The 14,588-nt window shown below is 37.6% G+C and overlaps 1 protein-coding gene across 1 annotated transcript in view; it reads left to right on the forward strand.

The window, feature by feature from the left end:
- SYT9 (synaptotagmin 9) overlaps positions 1 to 14,588 on the forward strand; it is a 215,630-nt gene that overhangs the window by 150,158 nt on the left and 50,884 nt on the right. Inside the window, exons 5-6 of the mRNA XM_072619715.1 lie at positions 1,267 to 1,438; positions 2,895 to 3,024. Of these exons, the coding sequence (XP_072475816.1) occupies positions 1,267 to 1,438; positions 2,895 to 3,024 (302 nt within the window). The remainder of the gene's footprint in view (positions 1 to 1,266; positions 1,439 to 2,894; positions 3,025 to 14,588) is intronic.

A 14,588-nucleotide genomic window follows, 5' to 3' on the forward strand; every position in this document is an offset into this window, starting at 1 on the left:
GAAAAGACCTAATATCAAAGATACAGAAAGAATAGCGACGGCTCATTAAAGAGAGAGCCAGGGACATCACAGACTAGAACAGAAGCAGCAGTTCAGCAATGTAAAGGGCAGCTTCTCTCTCAGAGGAATAGGCCTCCTTCCTTCCCAGTCCAAACTCTCCATTGCTAGTGATTAATGAAAAGATAAGTCCTGGGGGAAAACCCTACCCATATTTTGTTTCTTCTGGAAAGGCATCTCCCTTTTCCACAGTGATCAGGGAAGAGATTTTACTTTTAGACCCAGATCTGCCATTGACAGCTAATGAGCTATGTATCATTGGGCATCAATCAATGAGCATGTCTAAGGACTTACTGTAGTGAGCACTGTGCTGGGAACTCAAAGATTAGTGTTCTTCCCATTCTCATGGAGTTTATACTCTATCAAGAGAAGCAATATGCACAGTTCAAGCATATCCAGAATAAATGCATGGTAGTTGGAAGGAGGGTACTACCAGTTAGGGATGACTTCATGTAGAAGATCAAGCAAGAGACTTCGCCTCTCAGTGCCTCAATTTCCCTCTCTATAAAAGGAAGACTTTGGACTAAGGCGGGAATTCTTAATGTAGGATCCATGAGCTTGTGGATTGGTTTTCTTTTTACATTTTGATAACTATACTTCAATATAATTGACTTCCTTTGTAATCCTATGTATTTCATTTTATGCATTTAAAAGGGTCTCATAGACTTCACCAGACTGGCAAAAAGGTCTAAGACACAAAGATTAGTTGAGTCCCTGTACTAGATTTACCATAATATCTCTTCTAGCCTCAAATTATATAGTCTAAGTTCCTTCCCACTAAACTTAATTAGATCCAGCAAGAAGGCTGTGCTGAGTCCTGTGGGCAGACGGCACAGGGCCCTGTGACACTAATTTATATACAGGGACAGCCCCCTTCTGGAAACAAACAGCCCCAATAAGTTCAAAAAAAGTCTTCATACCATTTAAAGTGACATCATTCCTTGAGGAAGCCAAATCCAAAATCTTGCCCAAATGAATCTCTTAATTGTGTATTATATCCACTCTAGAAGGAAAACCTTTTAGCTCTAAGAGCCTCCTAAGCATTTCAGTAGCATAAGGTTTGAATTTGGCTCTAAAAGTACAAGTTCTACACACAGATAAACACACCCAAATGGGTGTAACACAATACACACACAACATGACAGATACTTTTTGTGCTTTGATTAATATTCATTCTCATCTAGTTATGCTCCTTGTGTCTTCACACAGATCCTTATGTGAAAGTCTCACTGATGTGTGAAGGCAAACGCCTGAAGAAAAGAAAAACTTCCACCAAGAGGAACACACTCAACCCTGTTTACAATGAAGCCATAGTCTTTGATGTGCCCCCAGAAAACATTGACCAAATCCACTTGTCAATAGCTGTCATGGACTATGACCGGTGAGATGCCTGTAACTTGTAGTTGGTGAAAAATCTTCTGTGGGGTGTTTTTGATCAGTGGGCTCTAGCATGACAGGCAGGTAAAAATGGGTCTGGCAGACCAAGAATGAGTATGAATGTATATTTTATAATAGATCAAAGAAGGGGGAGATTTAATGGAAAATTCCAAAATCCTAGAAATTACGTTGAGGCCACTCTCTTCCCCTTTTTCTCGTTCCTCAGTCGCTGATCACTCAATTTTATTTTCCTCTGTTTCACTTTCTTGCACTCTACCAATTCTATCTACTTCAGGATGTCAGTAGTGACCACCTCCAAGAGACCCTCAACTCTAGGACTTAATGTCCTACTTACCTTTCTCTTTCTCTCGCAGCCCAGTCCACATTGCCCTCAAAAGATCGGACTCATTTTCAATTTTAAACTTCAGGCACTTTTGATAAAAAATAAAAAACTATTTTAAATATGTAGCTTGGAATTTGTGTTCCCTATTTCCCTATCTCTTGAAATTTTTAATGCAAATTATTGCCAACCACTTACGTGTAATGTAAATCACTCAAAAAGTCCAATGACCAAGCTAGACTCGATATTTATGCATATTAACATATATGTAAAGTGCTGTCTTTTAAGATTAATACAGAAAAGATGTATTTATAGCCAAAACTGTTATTAGCTTTTTTCATTTAAAAGTCACAACTTTTTAAAAAATAAGCAAAGGAAGCATTAAGCAATGTATACACAACTTGCTTTAGCTTACAAAGGGGCAGAATATATGGGCTTGGTTAGATTAACTTCAAAAACCTGTCAAGGAAGTAAAATGGTAAAATATAGAGAAAGCTTCAGAAACATGGGTCCTGAAGGAAAGATATTCTGTCCAGTTGTAAATGAAGGGGAGTTAATTAAGCACTGGCTGGAAGGATAGAATATCCTTTATAAAGAGAAGGTAGAAGTGGGAATAAGAAACTCAGTTTCTTCCCTTCATTATCAAAGCCTGGGAGGCCTTTTCTATCACACCTTCTGTGGGACCTCTATGTTCCCACCTGACACAGACCCTGACCTCATTAACCCTTTCTGCCTCTTTCAGGAATTCAGAGACTACCTGGGATTAATATGGTAGACAAGTATAATGAGGGCTGTGCAGTGTAATTGATTAATATTTATGAAGCATTGTGAAAGAAAAACAGGGAACCTATTTATGAGAAACGTAGGAATAATCCTACAGAAACCAAAGAAATTGGGGGTCTACCCCTAATCCTCTCCACATATACACCTCACTCTTCCTCCTCTAATTCCAGCTTAAGACATCCTTATTCCTAATAGCTTGGGAACTAGTTTTGAGCACAGCAGTGTGTGGCACTGACAAGCAGACAGCAATCAATGTTCTGTCTCACTGCATGTAAATAATGGTTGTCACTGAATGTCAGCATTTTAAGAAAAAAAACATTGTGGGACATTTTCACAGTGTAGGTCATAATGAGATCATTGGGGTGTGCCAAGTAGGCAACGAAGCAGAGCGCCTCGGACGAGATCACTGGAGTGAGATGCTGTCGTACCCTCGGAAACCCATCGCTCACTGGCACCCACTAGTTGAGGTAAGCCCCACTTCTCTCCTCAGTTTCTGCAGTAGAATAAATGTTGTAGTCAAAAGTGGTACATTTCAGGGCAAAGATCCAAGTTCCCAGAATATCTCCCCTCAGATTAAGTTTAGGGGAGAGAGAACGAGAGGGAGAAAGGAAAAACGGAAGTGAAGAAGGAAAGGAGGAAGGAAGGAAAAGCATTTTATATATGTATTATCTCATTTGATAGAAGTTTATGGGTGCCTTTCATTTTCTATGCTACAGTCACCTCTCCATTAAACCCTGCCTTGTAACAAAGAAAAAGTCTTAAGCAAAACTGGCAGATAAAATAAACCCACTGTATGTCAACAGTTCACTTCTCTAGCCACACCACCTCCCCCACCCTCAACTCCAGGTAGTTTCTGAAGAATTATTTTATTTGACTTAAAGCCAGGGTTTATTAACCTTGTTGTTTTTCCCACCCCTCATTAAATTTGAAGGAAGTTGAATCTGTGCTCACATCTTACAAATTGAATTGTGTAACATTAGACAATAGGTCATCCCAACTCTGTGCTTTGTAAACTTCAGTTCCACATGAATACCTTTGGCTTAAAATTAATATTTTTAGGACTTCTGTTATATTTATCTCCCCAATAAAAAAAATGACAGATGCTACTTCACTTTTTCTTTGCATGCCCAAGCTTTTGCTCTATGCTTTATACATAGTAGATGATTTTAAAATACTGGTTGTTGAATTAGTTTGAAATGAATATGGTATAAAAGGGATACAAGTTTCACAGCAGGATGGTGTGGTGGGGGAGATAACAGAATCATAGACTCTTAAGCTTGGAGGGGAGCTCAGTGGTCAATTAGTCCACCATATAATAAAGCATGAATTCCCTCTTATACCTGATCCTGCTTTAATATATACTGTAATGTGAAGCTCACGACTTCCTAGGATAGTTCATCCCACTGACAGACAACTGTTCATTTTTCTGGTGTTATTTTTTTCTTCTTTTAACAAACAAAAATCTCTCTCCCATAATTTTCACTCATTCGTCTTAGAGCACTGGACTAGGAAACAAAGGAGAGCAGAGTTCTAATCTTAGTTCTATATTGGCATGAGAGAAACCAAGAGTAGATTTCCAAGGAGTGCCAATGTAATATAATGGGAAAGGTATTGGAATTGGAATCATCAGATCTACTTCTGATATTGAGATTGCAGAACTAAACTCTTCAGATCTTTTTCATATGAACTGCTATTTATTCATACCTTCTTCATCTTGTGTATGACATGCGATTATTTTTAACCTATTTCAACTTTACAATTGTCCCTATCAAGTTTTGTCTTATTGCATGAGGCCCATCATTCTAGCCTCTCAAGCTTTATTCCAAGTCTGTCATTCAACACATTAATTATCCCTCCCAACTTTAGGTCATTTGCAGATTTGATGAGCATCCCATCTTATGATTAATAAAACTGCTGAAAAAATAGAGTCAAAGACAGGTGCTCTGGGGCACTATACTAGAAATATCCCTCTAGGTTGATACCATTCTATTTTGGGGGTCCAATCATTCAAATTCCAAAACACATCAAACTGTACTGTCATCTAGTCCACATTTCTCCAAATTGTTCAAAAGGATATCATGAGAAGCCCAGCACATTCCTCAATGAAATATAAGTATGCTGTAACTACAACATTCTGTTGACCTAACAGTGTAGATAATTCATGAACCCATGTTGGTTCTTAGAGATCACCACTTTTCTAAGTGGTCACAAAGTATCTTTTTAATAATATATTCTGGAATTTTATCATGAACCTATGTCTTGAAGAATTCTTCTTGAATTCTTCAAGAATTCTTCTTCTTCCCCTTCTGAAGATTTTCTACACAGAAGGTACTACTATGCTCATCTAATGACTTCCCCCACTTAACTTGTGGAATGGTAGGGAGAGAAAAGGGATTTAAATGGTATCAGGGCTTCTGTGGCACAAAAAATGCCTTAAAGCTTAGATGAAAGTTGATCAGATGGTGAGAAGGATCTCATTCAACACTATAATTTCTCATTCAATATACATTCCATCACCAATTTTGTAAAAGATCAATAACTATAGCCCCCCTGTTTGAGGGGACAAAGAGAGAAGAATAGTTGCTTATGGATGAATGTACTTGGTTTGGGGGCATGTGTCATGAAGGGAATGCATTTGCTTTTGAGGAATGGATGTTTTTTTTTTCTGGGGAAACCAGCGTGTTCAGGAATTTTCTGATACCTTCCAATATTATCATACATTGCTGTAGTACTAACTGATTGCAAATAATTTTTTAATTTGATGAAAATTTTTGAGTCTCAGCAGCATAAAGAAAATCTCTTAGAAAAAAACCATTTGGAGTATTTGATATAACTGTTTAAAATGCAATATGGAGTAGGTAGTGATGTATTTTTACAATACATTGTTTTGGTGTTTTCTACTTATGGAGGGAATGGTAGCCAAAATTCAAAATTTCCTTGGAAAACATTCTTTGTGTTTTAAATTTCATAGACATATGCAGACTAACATCATTAACTGGTTCTATGAAAATGTGATATTAGGCAAAACAATTTTACAAGTAGTTAGAACAATGTTTTGAATTGAATGCTAATCAACACAATAATTAGACTAATTCTTAGGGGAATCAGTGTTAATCCAAAAATCCAATGTAAAGAACAGTTATTAAGCACCTAATATGTGCTGGGTATTGTACTAGATGCTGGGAATATGACAAAATTTTAAAATGCCCTTGTTTCAGGAAACTTACATTCCGCTAGAATAATATGGCATATAAATAGAGAAGGATACGTATGATTATTTGAAGAAGGAAAGCTATCTACCACATGAATCATGAAAGGCTTTCCATAGGAGAGAGCCAATGATATTGACTTTGAAAGAAGTCATTCTGAGATGCAGAGGCAAAGAGAGAGTATATTCTAGGATCAAGTAACAGTCTGTGCAAAGGCACCAAACTGGGAACTAGACTGCCAGGTTGGAGGAACACAAACTGGCCAGTCTGACTGGAATGCCACGAGGGATAACTCGTGCAAAATCTGTTGCCTCTGAGGATCCTCCCCAATCACCTCTTCTTTTGAATTTCCTCTGGCCCCCAGATGAATGGCAACATAATGTTAATAAAAAAAAATTTTAAGTGCACACCATTTCTTGGACTTTCCTCTTCTTCCTCCCACCTCTGAGCTGAGGTCATTGATTCACAACACATGAATTAGCTGAATTAGCTCGATTCATTGTTGACTATCTGATATATTATTTCTCAAATGATAGACTAAATGACGTTACAATGGAGTGTTGTAAGTCATGGTATCAAAGACTCATGACCCTTAAGTGGGAATGTCTGAGAGTTAAAGGTTTAAAAGGCATCACAAAAGATACAGCTTTTTCTGATCTTACAATGTAGAGTCAATGCCACAAGACCTTAAGAGTTCCTTGTGCCTGTGACATGGAGCAGCTTGCAACACAGCCTGGCACACAAAGTTTTCCTGGAGAGAAATGCAGCATGGAGGAAAAGAAATGTAGACACATAAGGAAAGCTACCTATGAAAACCAAGACCCTAGAGCTACACTACTCTGCCACCCAAGTTCTCACCCAACTCTTTCTCCTTTGAACTCACATGATCCTGCAACTCTAGAATAAAAGATCAACCATAGATCTGAGTCAGATCTTATCTCTCTGTTTTTATCTGTCCCCTATAGGCATCCTCAGCCAGGGGCTGACTCTGGTGCCCCCATTAGAGCTCCTGCGAGTAGCTTCTACCTTCCTGAGCCCATAGATCAACTGCTCTTCCTCTCTGAGGGTAACAGCAAATAGGGATATTTAGTAATAATGTAGTGATGATGTTTTGTTGAACAATATATAGGCCATTACTATATGGGATATCCTTTTTTTCTAATAATAATAGTCAGATGGGGATGCACCACTGCGATTTATTCATTTTTTGTTGGAAAACCACAACACAGCAGCATTTAGAAATAACAGTTGTGTTGTATGAGAGAAAAATATATGTCTAAACATAAAGTCTGGTTTCTATGAGTATTTCTCTAAAGAACAGAAGGCTTTCATACTCAGTGACTGTTACAGAGCATTCATTTTTATGATATCTGAATAAAGTGTTTGACTGAGATTTATGAAAAATATTGACATGTGTTGCCAATTCACGTCTTCAGGAATTACATTAAAAAGTACTTTCTAACACAGCGGGTTGAGAAAGCCCTTCAAGTTGGGAGCCAATATAATCCCTGTTCTCTGAAAGGACCAAGGTCTCCCTGTAGACTGAAAGCCTAAAAGGAAAATGGTGGCAAAAGGGCCCTGGATGGAACACTCAGAGCAGGACCTCAGAAAAGCACATGGCAGCTACTCAGGATTCTTCCCTATGGAGGGAAAGAACAGGAAAGAGAACAAAAAAGTGTCCCCGAATGTGTTCTCACGCAGGCAGGTGTACCCTTGTATTTCTCCTATGAAAAAAGAGCATCACAGCAGGAGCTAGCAGGTTTTATTGAGTTGCATGCTTGGTAATTTTTGTTTTCTGTCATACAAATATTCCTTGCCAAAGGCATATAGGAGAAAATGCATCACTTTGGAATAGTTTCAGATTTAATGATATTTAAACATGATGATACTATACTTTATTATTTTTTAATTTGGTAAACAATGCTACATTTCTATTTTTCTCTTGGGTCTATTTCTAAGCTCTATCCTTGGGGTGGGAGTAGGGGGGAAGAAGGGTGCCTCTCATAAGTAATTCCATTAGGAGTGAAAATTAAGACATGAGTCACTGGCAATGGTAATGGCAGAGGCTGATATTTTAAATTCCTTCATGTTAGTACATTCTACAAAATTCCTATTCCAATGCCTTAATGTGATATGGAAACAACTCTATGTTCTTGAAAGCTGTACTGGCAGATAACAAGATTTGTTGGGTTCTTTCAAACTTAAAAACTTCAAGTGTGGCCCATGCCACATACTGTGTCCAGTGCCCATGGACCAGTAGAGAATCTTTTCTCCTTGTAGTTGGATAAAATATGATCAGCTCTTTGTCCATAGGGATCCATGAAACAGATAAAAATCTCAGATGACCCTAAGCCTTTCTTTGACCCATTGTACTTTCACAGTGATAACAGCAGAAAAGTAATAAAGGGAAGAGGGTTTTTGTTTTACTATTTTTTTTCAATTAACATGCAGTTTTTTTCTTCCTCCCACTCGCTTTCTCCAATTGGAAAAAAAAGAATTAAAAAAAAAACTCTTCATTAAAAAAAAAGTTCACGGTCAAGCAAAATAAATTCCTACATAGGCCATGTCAACAAATGTATGTCTCATTCTGCATCTTAATCCTATCTCTCCTCTATCAATGGAGGCAGGTAGAATCATTGGTTCTCTGGAATCATGGTTGGTCATCGCATCATCAGAGTTCTTAAGTCTTTTCAAAGTTGTTGTCATTATGCAAATGTTTTCCTGGTTCTTCTTCATTCATTCTGAATCAGATCACTGAATTATTCCCTGGATTCTCTGAAACCATCCCTTTCATCATTTCTTGTGTCATGATGACAATCCTTTATATTCATATAACATAATTTGCTCAGATGTTCCTGCTTCATGAGCACCCGTTTAGTTTCTAGTTCATCACCATAAGAAAAAAAACTGCTATAAAGAATTTTGAAACAGAGGCTATTAAGAATTATTCCATTTTTACAAAATTTGAGTACATTAATTTAACTTTTAGTGCTCTGTGAAACCTCGAAGACATTCTGGTGCACTTAAAAGAGCACTGACTCTAGACTTAGAGAATCTGTTGAGGGTAAATCTCATCCCCATATAGACTAATGGTGTGACTTGGGAAACTCAATTCCCCTCCCCAGGACCTAGCTTCCTCATATATAAAATAAAGGGGTTGGTGTAGAATGACTTCTGAGATTCCTTCTAGCTATAGATCTATGATTTTGTCTGGCAACTAATGAATACCATGCTACTAGAAGGAACCACATTTATGTTGATAAGTAGCCTTTTAAATGAAGATGAAAGACATAGAGACATTGCAACTATATGTTGTTGTCATCCAGTTGTTTCAGTCATGTTCAACCTCATTTTGGGATTTTCTTGACAAAGATACTGGAGTGGTTTGTTATTTCCTTCTCCAGCTAATTTCACAGCTGAGGAAACTGAGGCAAACAGGGTTAAGTGACTTGCCAAGGGCCCTACAACTGGCATACGGCCAGATTTGAATTCAAGAAGATGAGTCTTCCTGACTGCAGGCCCAACACTCTGTCCACTGTACCACCTAGCTTCCCTGTAACTATATAGAAGTTACAATTTGCATGTGAACGTGGACTGTCATGTTCTCTTCAGATAAAGTTATTGACAGGTTTTGTAGGGGTGGGATACGAATCCTAGGACAAAAAAAAATCATTTCATTTGATACATCAGTGCTTGTTATGACTATAAGCAGAGGACTGTCATAGAGTTAAAGCTTACCTACCAACAAATCCTACTACATTTAAGGTCTGTTGATTGCCCAAAAATTGACTTAAATGAATTTCAACAAGATGTTTCCTACAAATATGGGAATGTCATATAATATTGCTTGATAAATTCAGCAATGTGTGTGTTAAAGAATTATCTAGCAGTATTAAGCCTGGCATAAAACAGAAAAACATGTGCTCACTAGAAAATTCACTATCAAGAATGGAATAGAAAAGAATTAATGAAACACTCGCTATGTGACAAGCTCTAGTCTGTGTGGGGAAAAAAAAGAATAGAAATATGAAACATTCCCTGCTTCCTAACTGAGAAAGATAGCATGTAACTTTCCTCAACAAGTTAGTTAATTATCTTTGAGAATTGTTGTGAAAAAAGAATTTATCACCCATTAGCCAAGATGGGGATGAATTTCTCCATCCTTAGCTAGTGCACTTCTTACATCACAGGCACACAACTCATCACTAGGCTTTCCCTGAACCTTTTCCAGCTTAGCACGCTGTGCCAAGGCTTTCACTCTGCCATCTTAGCTTTTGAAAATTCAGGACCAGGTCCACAGTCCATTGAGGCATCAGAGCACAATACTGAAAAAAACCAACATTCCTCCAACATTCATACCATAGTCTAGGGTTGATTAACTTTGAACCATTGAAGTTGGTTATTTCGTAAAAAGAACTTCTACAGCAAATTCACAAAGGATGTTTTTTTGCCCAAACAGCTTCAAGCAATTGGATAAGTATCCATTGAGTTAATCCATTAATATGTAATGTGTACAGATGCTGCATGGGGGAATAAGCTGGGTAAATAGGAAGAACAAGGTAGGTTGAATTGCATTTGGGAAACTGGTCATCACTTTCAAGTATCCCAAGTTGCTGCCTCATGCTCACCAAAAGAATATTTTTAACAGCATCATTCCATCCATGATTCCATAGACAAGGACATTTTTGCTTCTGTCTTCATCTATCTAGCACCTTGCACAGCACCTGACCCATGAATAAAATGAGTTTAATTGAAATTTAGTTGAGTTAAAATGAATAGAAAGAACTCAAAGTATGGAACAATGCAGTCTGCAAGGAATCAAAATTGTGAGTGACTCAAAACACAATAAAGAGATGCAAAGTAAGTGAAAGCAGACTGCAATATATTACAATAAGGAATTCTGCATAAGAAATAGCATAAAATAAAACATCAAGAAAGTGGTAACGGGTCTTCAGAAAAGCAAGAAGGTCAGTCAGGTAGCAAGCACAGAGAATAACAAATAGATAGTCTTAGTGCTACACTGATATTCACAGATCTTATAAAGAAAAAGACCAAAATTAAGCAGTTCCCACCCACATGTTTAAAAAAAATGGAGAAAGACTCTCCCAACGAATTGGACAAGTCTTCTGTGAGGGATTTATGGAAGGGCATGGACAAGAATCAGATGAAGAAAAGAGGAAGTATGACCTGCTCACATCAGTAAGGTCACAGACCCACCAAAGGACAGAAGCATAAACCAGTGAGTTATGGTCATTCAGGTTTGTGCGTGTTTGTGCACATGCACACATGTGTATATATCTGTTTAAAGAGCATGTGGCTAATGGACGTATGATGAGTGGCTCTTGTCAGCATGACTAGAAGGGATTCCTGTGTGAGTCCATGAACTAGATAAGATGCTCATAGCTATCATTTCTATAGCATTTTAAGGTTTGCAAAGTAATTTACGAATATTGGCTCATTTGATCTTTACAACAACCCTGAAAGGGAGGTGCTATTCTTATTCCCACTTTACACAGGAGGAAACTGACGCAAACATATTATTTGTTGAGGGTCACACAAGTGTAAAGTGTGTGAGGCTAGATTTTAACTCAGGTCTTCCTAACTCCAGATCTAGAGCTCTTAGCTGCCAAGTTGCCTCTGAAGACCCCGATAACACTGAGATTCCAGCTTCTAGAATTGACTGAAAGTCTCTTGACTTAAGGATATTTCTTCATATTAAACTTGAGGAAGCATATTGATATTATAACTTGAAGAGTATTTAGGACTTAAATTAAAGTGTTTGGGTTTTGGTGAAACTTGCCATCACTTGTAAACCATTCATCAATTACTTGGAATCAGCCTGACCTTCTTGTACTCACTGTACTGTGCAATATATTCAGATGTGTTTGGAATTAAGAGGCAATTGTCATAAATAATAGCGATGAGAGAAAAAATGACAAAGCTTTAAAGCATAGGAGGAGAACTGTATAATTATTTCTTGCAATTACTGCACAAATGATGCTTTATTTTTATATGTCATGCTTTGTTTTTATATGTGTAATATCTACACCTACACATATATATATGGATATATACACATCTATTAATTGTTTCTTGCAGTTACAGTCATGCTGAAGAAATGTCTCAAAGGTTACCTAAGAAAGGAACCAGTGTTTTTCCAAAGACAAACATTTTAGTTGAAATCTTATGGAAAAAAAATTGTAAAGATTATTTATCTTGGTAGTTTGGACATAAAGAGCCAATCAATCAGGAAGCCTCATAGGAGAATGTCTGAAGCCTGATCAGGAAAGGTAAATTACCAGAAGGAGATGTCTAGTTTGATTTAAGATATATTGATTAATCTCTCATATCGAAAGATGCATGAAGAGTACAAGTAGGCTTCAATTTATGACCAGCAATGACTTGCAAGCAAAAAGTCTTATAAAAGACAAACTGGAATAAAACATTAAACACATAAACTGAAATATGTATGATAAGAAAAATAGGGAGTAGCCTTGTAGCCAGAGTGAGGGATCACAGGTGGACAGTCTGAGTGAAGACAGAATGGCATATTGAATAGTGTGCTAGGCTTAGAGCTAAAAAGACCTGGGTTAAAATCTAAACTTGATACCTGTGACTACATGTGACTTTGGATAAGTCACGTTAATCTCTCTGGGCCTCAGCCTTCCCATGAGTAAAATGATTGCTTGGACTAAACCCTATACTTCCATGACAAGTATAGATAAGATACTGTGCGAGGCACTCTAAAGGAAAACATGGGAAAGTATGCAAGAATGGGATCATGGCTCTTGCTTTCAAGAAGCTTACATCCAAATAGAAGGTATGAGACTGTACACAAATAATTATAATACAAGGAAGAATGTTATGAAAGCAAAGAAAAGATCTAGATAGAATGCGATGGCTTCAGATGAGTAAATCAAGGAAGGTTTCATGGAGGAAGTGGTAACTGAGTTAGGTCTTAAAGGATGATGAGAATGTCAATGTGAATATGGGAAGGGTTAACAAAGTGAACTATTCCCTTTGAATCCACTGAGAGAAGAGAGCAGGGGACTGGACTAGCCAGGAACTGGGCCCAGGCAAGAAAGAAAAGCTCATGGTGCTAAGATGTCTATTTATGAAGGTCCAGAAACAATAACAGTATCCTGTGGAACAGGAAGTCCAGTGCCTGAAACCGTAAGCACAAAATATAATACAAACCGGAGCTTAAAGCAAGAGTCACGAATTATGTCTATTTCTGAGAGACAGAGGGGACAAAAGAAAATTGTTATGGAGATCCAAAAGATGATCTAGAAAATAATTGTAACTAAGATTTTATGGAGTTTATAGTTCATAAAGCACTTTACAAATATTATATCATTTGATCCTTACAACAACCCTGTGAAACATCTCCTATTATTATTCCCATTTTATAGATGAAAAAACTGAGGTTGGGAGAGGTTACATGTCTAGCACAGGGTCACCTAAGCTAGTGGATGAGGCCAGAATCAAATGCAAGTTTTCTTACGCAAAGCACTCTATCTACCATACCACTTTGTTGCACAAATACAATCCAAGATCAGGCTAGAGTTTAAAAAATCAAAATATATGAAGGATTGCCACATAAAAGAATAATTAGACTTGTTCTCCTGGGCTCAAGAAAACTGAACTAGGAACAATGATTGGAAATTTGCATGAAGGCAGATTTCAGTTCAATATAAAGTAATGCTTGCCAATAATTAGTACTGAACAAAAGTAGAATGAGCTGTCTCAAGAAGTAGCAGGTTCTCCATTACTAGGAATCTTTAGGTTCAGTATTCACTTGTTAGAGATTTTGTAAAAAGTTCAGATTAGACTGTATTACCTCTAAGGTTATATACTTCCAGCTCTTAAATTCTGTGACTTAGTGACCTCTCGGGTCCCTTCCAACTGTGAGATTTTGTGTATGTTTTCTGTGTTTCAAGAAAGAGTATAGTGGCAGCCCTTAGTAAATGTTGATTGATTGAAACAGCCTGTTTAGTTGTTGGTGGGGCTGGAACAGCATGGGAGTCTTGGATAATGCTGACATTTTACTTAGAAGGTAGCTTTGCTAGAAATCAAGTCATACCAAGAAGAACTATCCAGAAGAAAAGCAGTGAACTGAATGTAGTATATTCCAATCAATAAGCTCCAAGAAGCATTTCAGCAGAGTGAGAACCAAGATCTTACTCAGGCACAGAAGGAAGAAAGTATATATCAGTACCTTGGACAGAGTAACTAGCAAACCTGAGAGTGATGATCTGAATTAACACTATAGTAAGGGACAATGGTAAGCCTCTCAGATAGCTGCATTATCTATGAGCATTGTGTGCCTCTGGTGGTAATAATAAGGTAGTCACATAAGGAGTCACACAGAAAGTGTGGTAGTCTACAGAGAGTGACTGACCCTGATGAGGTTCCACTGTTCACAGAGGGCAGAGTTGCTTTGTTGAAATTCAAAAACAATTTATCAACAAGTATTTATTAAGCACTTACTTACATGCTTACTATATGCCAAGCATTGTCCTAAGGACTAGGGATATAAAGACAAAAGGTAAACAGTCCTAACCATCAAGGAGCTTGTATTCCAATGTGAGAGATGGTATATATATATATAAGTATGTGTGTGTGTGTGTGTGTGTGTGTGTATACGTAAACAAAATGAATGCAAGGTAGTGTGGGAATGGGTGCAGTGGCTGTTGAGGCATCATGAAAGGCTTCCAGTAGAAGATGGCACTTTAGCTGAGGTATAGAAGAATCCAAGGATTCCAAGAGACGGCAATGAGAAGTAAGTGCATTCCAAGTATGAGAGACAGCCAGTGCAAAGG

The sequence above is a fragment of the Notamacropus eugenii genome, chromosome 6 (assembly GCF_028372415.1).
Source record: "Notamacropus eugenii isolate mMacEug1 chromosome 6, mMacEug1.pri_v2, whole genome shotgun sequence".
In the NCBI taxonomy this organism is placed as follows: Eukaryota; Metazoa; Chordata; class Mammalia; order Diprotodontia; family Macropodidae; genus Notamacropus; species Notamacropus eugenii.